This window comes from Hyaena hyaena, unplaced genomic scaffold, assembly GCF_003009895.1.
Source record: "Hyaena hyaena isolate Hyena2069 unplaced genomic scaffold, ASM300989v1 scaffold_284, whole genome shotgun sequence".
NCBI classification, from domain to species: domain Eukaryota; kingdom Metazoa; phylum Chordata; class Mammalia; order Carnivora; family Hyaenidae; genus Hyaena; species Hyaena hyaena.
This window is the reverse complement of record NW_024080913.1, coordinates 512,731-531,099: the sequence shown is the minus strand read 5'-3', so window position 1 is coordinate 531,099 and position 18,369 is coordinate 512,731. Positions and strand designations below refer to the sequence as shown.

Below are 18,369 nucleotides of genomic sequence, written 5' to 3'. Positions count from 1 at the left end.
TCAGGATTGTTTTTCCCTTACAGGAGCGTTTTACGTTTTGAGGTTCCCCATAAGTCCCACTCATTTCATCTAAGAAGAATAAAAGGCATAAAGTATAAACTAGGCTTCCTGGGAATCAAGAGAGTTAACATAGCGGAACGGAAAAAAGAAGAAAAGCAGAGACGTCCACTGGATAGTAGGAAAGACTAGGCCTGCACAGAATGACCTCTGTGGGGACAGAGTTCCCTTCCAGCGTGATTCAGCCTCCCAAGGCTTCCCAGGCGCCACCTTCTGGTTGTCTTATGAATTTTTAAATTAACAACATTTAAAAAAATCTTTATATTTTGAGAGGGAGAGATTTTGAGAGAGAGAGAGAGAGAGAAAGCGCAAGCAGAGCAGGGGCGGGGGGGGGGGGACAGGGAATCCAAAGCACGCTCGAGCCGACAGCAGTGAGCTGATGCGGGGCTTGAACTCATGAGCTCACAAACTCATGAGCTCATGAACTGAGAGATCATGCCCTGAGCTGAAGTCGGACACTTAACCGACAGAGCCACCCAGGTGCCCCTACTTTTTAAATCTTTAATTTAAAATGGCTGTGTGATTGCTTCAGGGAAGTGTTTCACTGCTGGTGGGATTTGGGATTTTGCCTACAGAAATAAACATTGTTTCACAAAAATGTCTTAGTCCCAAATCAGCACCTCGACTTCTGCGTGAGCAGCCTTTCCAGGCTCTCTGAGGTTCCCGAATGGACAAAGGGCCTTGTTTTCTTGGCAAACACCGTCCTCCAGGGACTTGCCTTTATTTTGCTCTTTATTTTGCTTTATTCATACTTGTTCTACTATGGGTATTTCTGGTGTCATCAAGCTAATTTGGAGAAAATGTCAAGAGGACCCTTATGTTAAAACAAAACAAGATAAAACAAAACAAAATCCACACCACCCCCCATTCCCTTCACCTCAGTGGCTACTCAAACTCTGGCACCTTTGTTTTAATTCCCACTTCTCTCTCCAGCACATTCCTCACCCAGGGAGGGGGTGGGGGTTGGCTAAATCTAAGGCGTTCCACTGCCATCTGGCGCCATCTCCTGTCCTTTCAGATGCAGTGACATGTGAACAGGTCCGAGAATCAAGTGGTCAAGGGTGGTGACTTTTTGGTTTGTTTTTTCTTAAAAGATCCTTTGATTTTTTTTTTTTCTGAGAGAGAGAGAGAGAGAGAGACAGGGTGAGCAGGGGAGGGTCAGAGAGAGAGGGAGACACAGAATCCGAAACAGGTTCCAGGCTCTGAGCTAGCTGTCAGCACAGAGCCCGATGTGGGGCTCGAACCCACGATCAGTGAGATCATGACCTGAGCCAAAGTCGGATGCCTAACCGACTGAGCCACCCAGGCGCTCCCTTAAAAGACCCTTTGAATTTTATTATTTTTTAAATTTAAGTAATCCCTACACCCCACTGGGGCTCAAATTTATGACCTCCGAGATCACGAGTCGCATGCTTTCCTGACCTGAGCCAGCCCCATTAAGAGGCCCTTTTAGGGGTGCCTAGGTGGCTCAGTTGGTTAACTTTCTGACTTCAGCTCAGGTCATGATCCCACAGTCCGTGGGTTCGAGCCCTACATCGGGCTCTGGGCTGTCAGCACAGAGCCTGGAGCCCACTTCAGATTCTGTGTCTCCCTCTCTCTTTGCCCCGCCTTTGCTCATGCTCTGTCTCTCTCTCAAAATAAATAAATGCTAAAAAAAACAAAAAACAAAAAAACCAACAACTATAAAAATAGAAAAATAAATAAAAAGGATATTTAGGGTGCCTGAATGGTACAGTTGGTTGATCTCTCTCTGCCCCTCTTCCTTGTGCTAATAAATAAATAAATAAATAAATAAATAAATAAATAAGACATTTGGACATTTACAGTCCAAAAGTGTCCTAAATAGTCTAAAACACCTCAGTTCAATGTGGGAGGGAGACAGATCAAACGGAAAGGAGAATGCCAACCCAGGAACAGGAACTTAGTCAAGCAACACAGGTGGTAACTAATTACCAAGAAGAGAGAATCAACGAGGAGACAGAATTAGATGGAATTCAGTTTTCTAAAAGAGCAAGCAACTTTGTACCATGAAGTAATGTAGACCCAGAGATATTCTAAATTGATAATCACGTGTATTATGACACGCTTGTCTCCTAACACATTAGTACTGAAGTCTCTTAAGCAAACACAAGAACGAATTTCAAGAATTAAATTCTAAGTGAAATTAAAAAAAAAAAAGGAATTAGAGCCACAGTAATTCGGAGGAGGGGTGGTCAGTATTCTGGATCATTTTTTCAGTTTTCCAGTTTACACTGCATGACAAATGCAGCATGAGACTATTGTAGACAGTAGACAGGTAAGTTTGGGTCTAAAATCTTGCAACTTTAATGAAAAAGGAGTAATTGTGTGTCCTGCGTTGATTCCATGCCCAGAGCACTACCTGGTATTTGCTGACCAAATGAGTAATCTAGTCATTGGAACATTTATTTGCTTTCTTTCCATCTTTGGTATTTCACAGAATTAAAAAAACTTTTTTAAATGTTTTGTTTATTTTTGAGAGAGAGAGAGAGAGACAGCTGTGAGCAGGGGAGGGTCAGAGACAGAGGTAGATACAGAATCTGAAGCAGGCTCCAGGCTCTGAGCTGTCAGCACAGAGCCCGACACGTGGCTCGAACCCATGAACAGTGAGATCATGACCTGAGCCAAAGTCGGACGCTTAACCGACTGAGCCAACCAGGCGCCCCAATTTCACAGAATTTTAGACCAGAAGGGTTCTCAGGCATCATTCCAACTCCTTTGTTACATGCTGTGAAGACAGAGTTTTGAGGGGGGTTGGGATTCTCTCATGGTTAGACACAGCAGCTAAGCTAAACCGGAGCAAAGGCACAGACACCATTGGACTTTCTGCTTATACCACTGGTTCTCAAACATAGTGTGCGTCAGAATCGCCTGGAAAGCTTGTTGAAATCCAGATTTCTGGGCCTCCCTCCCATAGTTTCTTATTCTGTGGGTCTAGAGTATGTCCAAGAATTGCATTTATAGCAGATGCTCAGGTGATGCTGGCGGTCTGAGGGAACCATGCTTGAGAATCAAGACTCTGCCCCACCTGGAGAAGGGGAGGGAGCAGGGAGTTCGCCATTGTTTGCAGGGATTCCAGCCATCTGGAATTGTTATTTGCAGTCATCTTTAGAGAGATGAGCCACAATACGCTCCCTAGTTTAGAGTCATGTAATATCGAGGACTTCTAGACGCTAGGCACCCTACCACGCCCTAGAAATAAAGAGTTAACAAGAGGCACCTTGTTAGGTGGCTCAGTCGGTTGAGTGACCAACTTTTGATTTTGGCACAGGTCATGATCCCGGAGTCGTGGGATCCAGCCCTGCATTGAGCATAGAGCCTGCTTAAGATGTTCTCTCTCTCTTCCCCTCTGCCGTGAGTGCTCACGTGCCCTCTCTCTCAAAAAATGAACAAGAGGTAATCCCTGCCCTCAAGAACTTCACAATCTCTTAAGGCTATGGGTACCTTACTCAGTTACTGGACTGCAGTGATGAGGAATTCTAAATCGGGGTAGAGCAACATGTTATGGGAAGGGGCGGGGGATGGGCAACTTACCGTGAGATTCCACTTACCTGATATCAACAGATAAGAGCAAAACCAGTCTGAGTTATATGTAAGAACATGACAATTCCACTCTGAAGCAGGCAGTCATGTTCACTGTGTCTGAGAGTGACACCAAAGGATGGGTTATATCAAAGCAGGAATCTCCGTAATATATTTAATAAGTTGCTTCCTCTGCAAGAAAGAAGGAAGGAGAGCACAGTACGCTGCTCCGCCTCATTCTGCCTGTCTTCTTCCTTCTCATTCTCTCCCATTCATCCAACTCAGATGAAAGTTGCGTACTGACCCAAGCATTAACACTTCTACCATTTCCCTTCCATGGCCAGAAGATTCTAGTTCAAGATATTTTTTCTTTGTGTTTGAAGGAACTATTCTGTCTGAATCACTATAGGGATAAGAATCAGAGGGTAATATAGCATAATCTTATTACAGTGGGTTGCCTATTACTTCCTGGTTTAAATCATCCCCCAAATACAAAGTCTGTTCTCAGATCAGATTGTGACAAATGATTTGGGTTTCTTTGAAACCGTATAGAGAAAGAATTGGCTTTGCTTTCTTGGATGCCTTACTTGCTCTCAAAATAGCTATCCATTTTTTAAAAGGATGGGAGTCTGAAAAGGTAAAGTGACTTGGCTGAAATCACATAGAAACATTACGAGGACAAAGAATCAGGTTCTAACTGACCCCTCATTCAAAACGTGTTAAAATACTTTAAAATACAAAACCAGGGGCGCCAGGGTGGCTCAGTCGCCTAAGGGTCCCATTTCCGTTCAGGTCATGATCTCACAGTTTGTGAGTTTGAGCCCCGTGTCAGGCTGACCGCTAGGAGGAGCCTGGAGCCTGCTTCTGATTCCTTGTTTCCTTCTCTCTGTGCCCCCTTCCCATGTGTGCTCTGTCTCTCTCTCTCAAAAATAAATAAATGTAAAGAAAATTTTAAAAAATAAAAAAATAAAATAAATTACAAAACCAAAAACGTTTAAGGAAAAAGAAAGGATATTTCTGGCTCTGGCCACTGCTGTTACCTCAATTAATTCCCTGGAGGAGTTGAAGAGGCATTGCTCTGAGGAGGAAATCCAAATAGAAACACAAGAAATCTTTTTTTTTTTTTTTAAAGCTTCAAGACATTTCTTTTTTTTTTTTTTTAATGTTTTATTTATTTCTAGGAGAGAGAGAGAGACAGCGTGAGCAGGGGAGGGTCAGAGAGAGAGGGAGTCACAGACTGAAACAGGCTCCAGGCTCTGAGCTGGCAGTCAGCACAGAGCCCGACGCGGGGCTCGAACCCACGAACCGCGAGATCATGACCTAAGCGAAAGTCGGACGCTTAACCGACTAAGCCACCCAGGCGCCCCAAAGCTTCAAGACATTTCTAAGGCAGCATTTGCAAAAGTGAAACAGAGCTATTAATGAGCTCATGGATCCTTCATTCTTTCCATTGTTCTATTATCCAACATACTGATTATTTCAGATATTACATATATTTTAATTAAGTAGCATTCTCACAGGTTGGTTATAAATCCATGCACATTGGGAAAAATGGACTTTTTTGGTCCTTTAAAAAAAAAACAAAAAGGGGGCGCCTGGGTGGCTTAGTCGGTTAAGCGTCCGACTTTCGCTTAGGTCATGATCTCGCGGTTCGTGGGTTCGAGCCCCGCGTCGGGCTCTGTGCTGACTGCCAGCTCAGAGCCTGGAGCCTGTTTCAGAGTCTGTCACTCCCTCTCTCTCTGACCCTCCCCTGTTCACGCTGTCTCTCTCTCTCTCTCCTAGAAATAAATAAAACATTAAAAAAGTTAAAAAAAAAAAAAGGAATAATTACTTGGAGTTGCCTCTGGAATGTAGAGAAAATCAGATCTTAGCAATGGCTTGTCACTTTTCCTCTCAATTATTATTTTTTAATTATACAAGTAATATACAATGGGCTTAGGAAAAATAGAAGATTCAAAAAAATAACATCACTTAAAATTCCTTCAATTAGAGAAAATTTTGTTATTCTAATATCTTGCAAAATTTTCTAATTTTATTTTTTTTTATTTAGAGAGAGAGAGAGAGAGATCGGGGGAGGGGCAGAGAGAGAGGAAGACAGAATTCCAAGCGGGCTCCGTGATGTCACCACAGAGCTGGATGTGGGGCTTGAACTCCCTAACCACTAGATTATGACCTGAGCTGAAATTAAGAGTCAGGAGTTTAACCTACTGAGCCATCCAGGCACCCCTACAATTTTTAAAAAATAAAGTAACATCTAAATGCGTCTATTTTATGTGTCTAAATATTGCACTTTTTACAAAAATGGGACCATACCGTACACATAATTGGCCTGTAACATTAGTTTGTGAACATTCTTCTATGTCAATAAATATGTATCTTTTTCTTTGTTTCATTGTTTCTTTCCTTTCTTCCTTCATTTTCTGAGGCATTTGCTGCTTTAATGGCTTGTTCCTTTCTTGAGTTACAAAAAGAATGAGACCACATAAGAGCTCCTACATTTAAAATTATTGAACATATATAAAACCCAGCATATATTCATATTCACTAGAGCTACAAAATATCATGACTATCAGAAAATTCTCTGATTACATTTTAGATTTGCTTGTCCTCCTCCTAATCTTTTATTTATCAATATTCTCCCTAAGCAGAATACAGTAACATCGCATTTGCTTCTGGAGTCACTCTAAGCATCAGATATAGCTGGGTTTTTTGAAAGTGAAAATGTTTGGGGTGCCTGGGTGGCTTGGTCGGTTAAGCGTCCGACTTTCGCTTAGGTCATGATCTCGCGGTTCGTGGGTTCAAGCCCCGCGTCGGGCTCTGTGCTGACTGCCAGCTCAGAGCCTGGAGCCTGTTTCAGTCTGTGACTCCCTCTCTCTCTGCCCCTCCCCTGCTCACGCTGTCTCTCTCTCTCTCTCTCCTAGAAAAAAAAAAAAAAAAAAAAAAAAAAGAAAGTGAAAATGTTTATACTTCACAAGGAACCCAACCAGACGAAGAAGTTCACTAGAAGTACCCTCTCCCCTTCTCTGTCATCAATTTAAACTGTATAGTATTGTATATAAACAACCTAATATATTTAACAAATTCTCTGCCTTTGGACTATTAGGGTTCCCCCCACCCGCCAGTTTTATCTGTAACAATACTTCAGTGAGAATATTCTTTTTCTCTTCTTGTTTTAATTTTTAAATGTTTATTTATTTTTGAGAGAGAGAGAGAGACAGAGTGCGAGCAGGGGAGGGGCAGAGAGAGAGGGAGACACAGAATCCAAAGCAGGCTCCAGGCTCCGAGCTGTCAGCACAGAGCCCGAGGCGAGGCTCGAACCCACAAACCACGAGATCATTCTGAGCCCAAGTCAGACACTAATAGACTGAACTGCCCAGGTGCCCCAAGAATATTCTTGTTCATACGTATTTACACATTGTCCAATTGTTTCCTAGAATTGCAAGACCATCTATGCTTTTTTTTAAACTTTATTTTGAAAAAGTTCAAACTCAATCCTTTATTAAAAGTTAGGTTTGTGGAGTTGTAACTTACATACATAATCCTTGTTAGTGTAGCGTTCCATGTGTTTTCACAAATGCATGCAGTCATGTAACCATCATTATAATCAAGATAGAGACCAGTTTCTCACCCCCCGCCTCACCATAATTCCCGTGTCCTTTGTAGTCAGCTTCTCCTCCCACTCATCCTTTGCTAACTACTGATCTGTTTTCTGATCCTATAATTTTGCCTTTCCCGGAATGTCTTATGTATTAAATTATACAGTATGTAGCCTTTGGAGTCTGGCTTCTTTCACTTAGCATTCATTCATTCCTGTTGCATAGCAGAAATTTGTTGCATTTTATTGCTGAGTTTTTCTACTTTGTTTACCCATTTACCAGTCGAAGAACATGGAGGCTGTTTCTAGTTTTTCACAGCCACGAATCAAACCGCTATAAACATTTGAGTACAGGTTTTCGATGAACGTTATGTTTTTTTGCTCTTCAGTGGGAGTAGTAGTGGGAATGAACACCCAGTGCTTGGTTGAATGGTAAGTGTATGTTCGACTTGGTGAGAAAAGGCCAAACTGTCTGTCATGTTGCTTATCCTGTTTTTCATTCCCACCAGCAATGTGTGAGGACTTCCATTGCTCCAAATTTATATATATATATATATTTTAAGTTTACTTACTTATTTTGAGAGAGAGATAGAGATGAGATAAAGAGTGAGCGGGGAGGGGCAGAGAGAGAGAAGAGAAAGAATCCCAGGCAGGTTCTGTGCTTGTCAGCATTGAGCCTGATGTGGGTCTTGAACTCCTGAACTGTGAGATCATGACCCGAGCCGAAATCAAGAGTCAGATGCTTAACAGACTGAGCCACCGAGGTGCCCTGTTAAATTTCATTTTAATTTGGGGGTGTGTACATTTAAAATTTTTTCAAAAATTAAAAAAAAATTTTTTAACGTTTACTTATTTTTTAGAGACAGAGCATGAGCAGGGGAGGGGCAGAGAGAGAGGGAGACACAGAATCTGAAGCAGGCTCCAGGCTCTGAGCTGTCAGCACAGAGCCCAATGCAGGGCTCGAACCCATGAACTGTGAGATCATGACCTGAGCCAAAGTCGGATGCTTAACCGACTGAGCCACCCAGACGCCCCTAAAAAAATTTTTTTTAAAGTGTTTGTTTATCTTTAAGAGAGACAGAGTACCAGGAGGGGAGGGACAGAGAGAGAGAGAGAGAGAGAGAGATGCAGAAACTGATACAGCTCCAGGCTGAGCTGTCAGCACAGAGCCGGATGCAGGGCTGGAACCCACAAACCGTGAGATCATGACCTGAGGCAAGGTCAGACTGGCAACTGACTGAGCCACCAAGGAGCCCAGGGGGTTGGAACCTTTTTAGGTTTTTTTTGCTATATTTATTGTAGTATTGCCCTCCGTAAAGGTCATACTGCTGCAATGGTATACACACGAGTTGTCACTCTTCTCTTCTTTCTTTGGAAAAATAGACAAAGGACCCTACAGTTGAAGTTCCATAGACAGGCAAGAATTTAGTAGTTTTCTCTCCTTCACGGCCTTTTAGCTATTACACAGAAATGAAATTAACCTCTTCCGGGGACGGCGTCCGTAGGCCTTCAGAATGGTCCAGCATTTGACATACCATCGTAGGCTGTCCTACAGTACGGCCTCTAACAAAACTGGGCTGTCCCGAACCCCGAGTAACAGAATCCTTTACCTTTATACCAAGAAGGTTGGGAAAGCACCAAAATCTGCATGTGGTGTGTGCCCAGGCCGACTTCGAGGAGTTCGTGCTGTGAGACCTAAAGTTCTCATGAGGTTGTCTAAAACGAAAAAACAGGTCAGCAGGGCCTGTGGTGGTTCCACGTGTGCCATGTGTGTTCACAACAAGATCAAGCGTGCTTTCCTTATTGAGGAGCAGAAAATCGTTGTGAAATTGTTGAAGGCACAAGCACAGAGTCAGAAGGCTAAATAAAGAAATGAAGCTTTTTTGAGCAATAAAAAAAATCAGAGGCATGTTCTTTTATGTGGTGTTTGGGGATTCCGTGATTTTTAGTTGACTGCTTTTTCTGAAAGACAGTAATGGAAGCCAGTGATTGGTAGGATATTTTGATGGGAGCTCTAGAACACTTGGGAACATTTGAGAAGAGTGGCTCTTCTATCCAGATGTTTCTTTTAATTCCACTGCATCCTTTCCATCCAACCTCCTTCACCAAAATTCATAGGACAGAGTTTACGGTGCTTATTAACAAGTTATTTGGAATGGAATCTTTTTTTACACTATCATATTTAAGCCCTCCTTTTCATTAGTTCACTTCAGTTCATTAACGGTCTGCTTTTGGAGAACTCAGAACTCCGTATACAGCAAATAATGAACTCTTTTTGTATATAAAACTTCACGTCACTGGTCTAGTGAAATTCAAATTCTAATTTAAATTGGATTTATAATCCAGTTCGGAAATTAACAGGCCTTAGTTATATTTATTCTTGGAAACTTTGTATATCTAACAACTCATAAGAAGAATGTAAAGACAGTAATAGTAATAGCTCATTCTTACAGTGCTTAGACTGTACCAAGTATTTGTCTAATATTCCACATGCATAAGCCCATTTCAATTACCTTCTAAGACCATTTTTTCAGATCATGTCAAGCTTATTTTCAATCTCAAGGGAGAATAGGAGCAGAGCCCCCAAGCTATTTGCACAAGCCAAGGAATCTGGAAGCCAAAAGAATTCTATAAATTCTGACCCTTTTTCTCAATTTAGATGTTCCTGTTACTGGTATGGTATAACTTTGATGTCTCATGCAGAGAAATGTTCTCTCTTAAATATAATAAACAATTGCCCTTGTGGGAAGGAAGAAAAAAAGAAATGAAATTAACTTGTATTATGGTCAAATTTTTGTACAATGAATCCCATCTTTTTGTGGATTTTTAGTATAATGTGAGAGATATGTTTGATTGAAGGAAATTTTGGTTTAAAGGGGAGTAAAGTCTCCATTAGCGAGTATAGCAAGTTCTTCAAAGATGCACTGAAACAGGGGCGCCTGCGTGGCTCAGTCATTTAAGGTTAAGCGTCCAACTTCAGCTCAGGTCATGATCTCACAGTCCGTGGGTTTGAGTCCCGCATCAGGCTCTGTGCTAACAGCCAGCTCAGAGCCTGGAGCCTGTCTTTGAATTCTGTGTCTCCCTCTCTTTCTGACCCTCCCCTGCTCAGGCTGTCTCTATCTCTCTCTCAAAAATAAATAAAACATTAAATAAAACCAAAGATGCACTGAAACAATGAATAAGAAACAAAAAAAAAAAAAAGCATAAAAAACAAAACAACAACAAAGGACACATGTTGAAAGTAAACCCATTATTTTGTAAAAACCCATAACATCAAAATAATTTATACTAATGCAAAATATTGCTTTCAAAACAGGTCAAATAACCAAGCGGGAGAAAACCCGAATTACATGGACCACATTGCACCAGTCACCCAACTTCTATCAAATTTCAATATATTCCAGCGGGATTGCTTTAAACTTTTGGGTTACGAAGACTTTGCTTTTGGCATTTTGTGGAAGCTATTGATGTGACCGAACTAAAGTTAAGTGGAAACACAAACACAGCCTTGGCAAAAATCTAAACTGTATTAAGAAATGAATAGGGGAATATGAGGCAGAAGAGTATACCAAAATCCTGTCAACAGGCATTGTGCATTGAATAAGCAAGTTCTCTGTCCTGTAACTGTGAGTTTGGATTTGGCATGCTACATTTCTCTGTAACACAATATACGTATATTCTAATCTTTTACCACAGAATGAGAAAAGCATACATTGGCTTAAAGACAGCTAAAACACTGAATACGTTTTATGGTCTCTGTAGATCTCCAAGCCAGTTGTTAGCTACTTCGTATTAGTTTTTTTTTTAATGTATCTATGTATCGATTTTTTTTCCTGAGAGAGAGAGAGAGAGATAGAGAGAGAGAGAGAGAGAGAGACAGCGTGAGCAGGGGAGGGTCAGAGAGAGAAGGAGACACAGAATCCGAAACAGGCTCCAGGCTCTGAACTGGCTGTCAGTACTACAGAGCCCACCACGGGGCTCGAACCCACAAACCATGAGATCATGACCTGAGCCGAAGTCGGAAGCTTAACCAACTGAGCCCCCCAGGCGCCCCTCAACTTGTATTTCCTAAGACAATCACTGCAACTTCGTAATGGTTTCTTTGAGGGTAGAACTCCAAATTTTCCAAAACATTTGTATACTGCTATTTCTTGATTTTTCAGTTTTAGATATTATTATCTATTAACTTCCAGCCAGAAAAGATGAGTATTTACCTCTTTTACACAGTATCCCTCCCCAACACGTATTTCTACCCTTTCCTCCTGATACAGTTATTATATCATCTTTTTTATTGAAGTATAAATAACATACAGTGTTACGCCCTAATTTCAGGTGTAGAATAATCATGATTCGGCAATTCTATACATTACACAGTGCTCATCAAGGTAAGTGTACTCCTAATTCCCTAATTAAAAAAACATTTTTAAAAAGAGAGAATCGGGCCGCCTGGGTGGCTCCACCGGTTAAGCGTCCAACTTCAGCTCAGGTCATGATCCCACAGTTGGTGGGTTTGAGCCCTGCATAGGGGCTCTGTGCTGACAGCTAGCTCAGAGACTGGAGCCTGTCTTTGGATTCTGTGTCTCCCTCTCTCTCTGACTCTCCCCAGCTCGTGCTGTCTCTCTCTGACTCTCAAAAATAAATAAAAAACATAAATATTTTTTAAAAAGAAGAGAGAAAAATCATATTGAATGGAAAAGCTGTGAATCCCAGTGGAAAAACCATTGAAAGGAGCAAGATTATTATAATTTTTGAGGTGCCTTTTTCCAAAAGGTATTTGAAATACCTTACCAAAAAAAAGATTAATCCAAGTGATGGGCTGTGCACAGTTGCTAACAGCAGAGTTACAAATTGTTAATTCCAGATTAACCAGGACCAGAAAGAGGAGGAAGAAGAGAATTAAAACTCATTTATCTGGAATATTTTATATGAGTTCATAATAAAACTCGGGAACCAAAAAAAAAAAAAAGAGTATGTTTTGGTCCCTTTTTTTCCCTTCATTTGTTTGTTTTCTTAAATTCTGCATATGAGTGAAATCAGATGGTATTTATCCTTCTCTATCTGATATTTCATTTAGCATAGTACCCTCTAGGGCCATCCATGTTGTTGTAGATGGCAAGATCTTATTCTTTTTTATGGATGAGTATCATTCCATCGTGTGACATACCACATATACCACATCTTCTTTATTTGTGGATGGACACTTGGGTTCCTCCATATCTTGACTATTGCAAATAATGCTGCAATAAACACATGGGTGCATATATCTTTTTTGAATTCGTGTTTTTGTTTTCATTGGGTAGATACACAGTAGTGGAATTACTGGATAATATGGTGATTCGAGGTTTAATTAAAAAAATTTTTTCAACTTTATTTATTTTTGAGAGAGAGAGAGAGAGAGTGTGAGCGGGAAAGAGGCAGAGAGAAAGAGAGACACAGAATCCGAAGCAGGCTCCAGGCTCTGAGCTGTCAGCACAGAGCCCGACGCAGGGATTGAAATCATGAGCCATGAGATCATGACCAGAGGTGAAGTCAGAAGCTTAACCGTCTGAGCCACCCAGGAGCCCTTCGAATTTTAAGTTTTTGAGAAACCTCCTTACTGTTTTCCACAGTGTCTGCATCAGTTTGTATTCCCACCAATATTGCATGAGGGCTCCTTTTTCCTCAACATTGACGCCAACAATTGTTATTTCTTGTCTTTTTGATTCTAGCCATTCTGATAGGTATGAGGTGATAACTCATTGTGGTTTTGATTTGCATTTCCTTGGTGATTAGCTACTGAATCATAATTTTAGCTAAAGCAGCAGTTAGAGTATCATCAATATTTATTTACAGCTGAGCCAAGCAATGTATATTTCCTCTCTTGTACAACGTTTAATTTCCCTTAAATTGATAATGGCCTCCCCACCTTTTGCTTTAGTTTTCTAGTTGCTTTTTCTTTTTCCTTTCTTTTTTTTTTTTTTGCAATTTTTAAGCATTTATTTATTTTTGAGAGATGGAGAGACACAGAGCATGTGTGGGGGAAGGGCAGAGAGAGCGGGAGATGCAGAATCCAAAGCAGGATCCAGGCTCTGAGCTGTCAGTGCAGAGCCTGACACAGGGCTCGAACCCATGAGCCACGAGATCATGACCAGAGCAAAAGTTGGAGGCTAAATTGACTGAGCCACTAAGGCACCCCTACATTTTTTTAAAAAGTTTATTTTGAGAGAGGGAGAGAGAGAACAGGTGCTTTGAGCAAGTGGGGGAGGGGCAAAGAAAGGAGGAGGGAGAATCCCAGGCAGGCTCCATGCTCCGCTCAGAGCCTGACATGTGGCTCAAATTCACCATCTGTGAGATCATGACCTGAGCCGAACTGAGTTGGATGCTTAACCGACTGAGCCACACAGTCGCCCTATAACTTTTTTTTTTTTTTTAAAGAATATTCCTCTTGGAAATCTCTGTTCTCCAGTTCTGAACTTAGATCGACTTCTCTCTTGAAGCTTTTTAGTATATTGCCTTTACTCTAGATGTTCTATAATTTCATGGTAGTGTATCTGGTTTAGGTCTTTTTTATTTCTTGGAAGAGCACTCAGTGGACTCATTTGCTTAAAAGTTTATGTCCTTTGGCTCTGGGATGTTTTCTCATATTTTTTCTTTGACAATTTAGTTTTATATATTCTTTTTCTGAAATTCCAATTAATTGTATGTTGAAACTTCTGGAATATTCTCTAATCCCAACTTTTTAGTTCGATTTTCCATCTTTTTGCTTGCTTGCTTACTTGTTTGTTTGTTTACGTAATATCTGCACCCAACGTGAGGCTCAAACTCATGACCCCAAGATCAAGAGTTTTATGCTCTACTAAGCCAGCCAGGCACCCCCATCTTTTTGCTTCTTATTCTTTCAGGGAGATTTCCTTAGCTTTAACTATTGAATTATTAATGTCTGCATTCATACTTTTAATTTTCATAAGCTCTTTCTTTCCTGAATGTTCTTTTTATAGCACTATTTTATTTTCATAAATACATTATCTTTTATAATGTTAACTTAGGTTTTCTTCTAAAATTATCTTCTGTTTCTTTAAAAAAAATTTTTTTATGGTTTATTTATTTTTGAGACAGAGAGAGACAGAACATGAGCGGGGGAGGGTCAGAGAGGGAGGGAGACACAGAATCTGAAACAGGCTCCAGGCTCTGAGCTGCCAGCACAGAACCTGACGTGGGGCTCGAACCCCCAAGATCATGACCTGAGCCGAAATTGGATGTTTAACTGACTGAGCCACCCAGGTGCCCCTATCTTCTAGTTCCTTGTCTGTTTCCTCGAATTATTTTTCTTCAGTTGGTTTTATTTGTTTGTTTTGTTCTTTTTTGTTCTCTGCTTTTATGTTAAAGGACTTTCTGAAATATTTGGCAATCTACCTATTTACACTTAAGAGTGAGGCACTTAGGGGTGCCTGGATGGTTTAGTTTGTTGAGCCTCTGACTCTTGATTTCAGCTCTGGTCATGAATGCAGGGTTGTGGGCTCAAGCCCTGCATCAAGCTCTGCACTGAGCATGGAGCCTGCTTAAGACTCGCTCCCTTTTCCTCTGCCCCTCTCCCACTCATGCACTTGTGTGTGCCAGCGTGCACTCTCTCTCTCTCTCACTCACTCTCTTTTTCTCTCCCTCTTAGGAAAAAAAAAAAAGAGTGAGGCATGTAAGAGGTGTGTTTAGTCATGTATGGAAGCTTGTTGACTGGTAGACTGTACAATGGGGGTGGGGAGGCAGGACAAGTATCTGGCCATTTCCCATCGCTTTGTTAATATCTCTGGATTTGTCTCTCCTGGTTAGTTTCTCCAGAGAGGAAACCTCTAACTTGTATGATGAATGGAGGAGAGAAAGGGGTTGTTTGTTGGGAGAGAGTTCTAACTGTTTGAAATATAGATTTTCACCTTTTCTGCCAATTTTTATTTCATGTAACTTGGCCTTGGTAACACCAGGTGTCTCTAAGTTTAGAATACCTTATTTTGACCTCTGTGGGTCAGAGTTGGGAAGGAATTCAATTGCTTTTAACATGAACTTCAAAAACAAAACAAAACAAAACAAACAAACTTAACCATGATCTTCAACCCAGTCTGTTTTAGACACACCCTTACCTTCATCTTCAAGGGTGCTTAGTGCTTCCATGTTCAGAATTTTTGTGTGGTTATAATGTAAAGCAGTTTGTCTACAGGCAGTTAGGTTTCAACTTCCCTCCTCTTCTAAGATGCTTACCTCTCTCTAGTCTACTGGGATCTCTGAAGGGTATTCCAATAATGGCATTCCTTCTTTGTGCAGGGGTTCTGAACAAGTTGAAAAAAAAATGGGGGTAAACATATCATTTGTATTACTGTTGGAGGCCAGATATGAGATGTACTTTTTTTAAAAAAAGATTCTTAATGTTTTATTTATTTTTGAGAGAGAGATAGAGACAGTGTGAGCAGGGGAGAGTCAGAGACAGAGGGAGACACAGAATCGGAAGACAGGCTCCAGGCTCTGAGCTAACTGTCAGCGCAGAGCCGGACACGGGGCTCGAACCCACGAACTGTGAGATCATGACCTGAGCTGAAGTCGGACGCTTAACTGACTGAGCCACCCAGGCACCCCAAGGTGTACTTTTTAATATGAGCATTCATGGACCTCATACTAAATTGCGCCCAGAAACAGGCAGTCTGGACTGAGGTGAATTTTACTATGAACAAACCAAGCAGAATTATGTGCTTTGATGAACAGGCTCCCTCTCCCAAGAGCAATGAGGATGGAGTAGAGTGAATACTCCACTTAGGTTGGATGAACAAAGGGCTGAGAGAGGCCCAGTTATACTAACTGAGCTTTGTTCACCAGAGGTCGGACATCAGGAGTAAGAAAGCATTTCTGAACTACATGTACATCACTTTACAGACGCTAAGATGCTAAGATTTTGTTGAGCTCTCTCATCAGCTCTTCTCTTTGCTCACTCTCTTTGTCCTTTTGGGTTTAGGCCTTTAAAATTTCTTTTAATTGAGATACAATTGACATGTAACATTGTATTAATTTTAGGTGTCCAACATAATGATTGGCTATTTGTGTCTATTGTGAACTACTCACTGTATGTCTAGTTAACATCCATCACCACACAGAGTTACAAACGTGGGCTTAGGTCTTATTCTTTCAAAGTTAGTTTAGTAAGATTTGGGAAGAAATGGAAGTAAATATGTGTATTAAATTATTTTCCTTTTAACCAGAAGTTTAAGTTAGTTTTTTGAAAGTAATTTTTGGGGCGCCTAGATGGCTTAGTCGGTTAAGTGTCCCACTTAGTCTCAGGTCACGATCTCGCAGTTTGTGGGTTCAAGCCCCGTGTTGGGCTCTGTGCTGACAGCTCAGAAGCCTGGAGCCTGCTTCGGATTCTATGTCTCCTTCTCTCTCTGCCCGCTCCCCCCACCCCGCCCCCCCGGGCTCGTGCTCTGTCTCTTTCTCTCTCTCAAAAATAAATAAACATTAAAAAAATAAAATAAAGTAAAGTAATTTTGTTACCAAGGTTACAAGTTTCTTTTAAGACAAGTATTTATTATTTGTGTTACTGGGAGAATGCAGTGATGCAATAATTCCTAGATTGCAAAATCTCTCAATCATTTGTATTTGCTATTGCAATCTGGATTTATTTGGGAGACTTACTCTTCTAATTTTGTTTGACTTTGGCTAATGTTAAAACCAGGTTGCACAATGTTAACATATAAAGAGGTGACTTAGACTGGAAAATCTCAACGATGAATTTTAAATTTTTGCAGATTCCACCAAATTTGGTGTTCACACAACAAGAATAAAAATTTTACCATAACAATAGGTATGCTTCCCGCTTCAGCATTTACCAACAATCCCTAAAGTGAAAAGGATCCCGAATTAAAGAAAGAATGGAATTGGAAAACACCTGGAAAATGTAGGGCAGTTCAATTATTTTATAGTATTCACGGTGGCAATCTAAACATTTTCTCAAAAAAAATCTGATAAATGTTTTCAACTAAGTTTTAATAGAATAATCAAGTTTATTTATTAGTTCTCCTGGAATTTTTAATGTCACAATAGGGGTCATAACATCGAATATCTATTTGTGGCATATTGGGCATCAGTGAGAATGATATTTCAGGGAGAAGAACATTTTGTGTATCTGAGAATTAAACAGGATTATAATGGGGGCCTGGATGGCTCAGTTGGTTACATGTCTGACTTTGGCTCAGGTCACGATCTCACTGTTCCGTGAGTTCGAGCCACGCATTAGGCTCTCTGCTGTCAGTGCAGAGCCTGCTTCAGATCCTCTGTCTCCCTCTCTCTCTGCCCCTTCCCCGTTCTCTCTCTCTCTCTGACCCTCCCCCTTCTCAAATATAAAATAAATATTAAAAAAATAAACAGGATTATAATAGTCACCTTTGGAAAAATATTTTAATTTTGATCACAGGAATTGGATTTGAGATTCACCTTCACAGTTTACTAATCATAGGACCTTGGGTATATGTATATACCATTGCTTAGTTATCCATTGTAACAAATCACCTCAAAACTGAGTCGTTTAAAATAACCATCATGGCGTATTTACCCAAGACTTCATTCCTGAAGGAAAATCTGGATGGTACCTCACAGTGGTCACCACAGCTCTGATCCCATCTGTGGCTTTTGGTAGATAGACTCAGCCCTCTTGCAAGGACCTGCCACCGAGGAAGTTGAGGAATAAATACCCCAACCTCATAGTCCTCCAGACTTCCGGCCTCCTGCTAGTGCCCTCTCACATGCACCAAACTCAGGAAGTCATAGGACTCTGTGGTTTTGAGTTACAGAGCAGGGTGGAGAAGGGTGAAGAGTGGATCTGGAGGGGCAGCAGAAGACATTCGGCCGCAGAAGGTGAGTTCAAGTTTTTATTTTATTTTTTATGTCTTTATTTTATTTTGAGAGACAGAGACAGAGAGGGAGCGAAGGAGGGACAGAGAGAGAGGGAGACAGAATCCGAAGCAGGCTCCAGGCTCTGAGCTGTCAGCACAGAGCCCGACGCGGGGCTGGAACTCACAGACTGTGAGATCGTGACCTGAGCCGAAGTCGGACACGTAACCGACTGAACCATCCAGGTACTCCGTGTTCAGGTTTTGAACACTAAAGGCATGTTGAGCTGAATACTATCCTGATGCATACTTCTTTTTTTTTTTTTTTTTTTTTTTTTT

General features: G+C 41.1%; 1 protein-coding gene across 1 annotated transcript; it reads left to right on the top strand.

Moving 5' to 3' along the window:
* Window positions 1-8,681: 8,681 nt before the first annotated feature.
* On the top strand, window positions 8,682-9,060 carry LOC120241262 (60S ribosomal protein L34-like). Its single transcript, XM_039246282.1, has one exon. It carries the CDS (start codon window positions 8,707-8,709, stop codon window positions 9,058-9,060), a length of 354 nt encoding a protein of 117 aa, XP_039102213.1. The 5' UTR covers window positions 8,682-8,706.
* The last annotated feature ends 9,309 nt before the right edge of the window (window positions 9,061-18,369 follow it).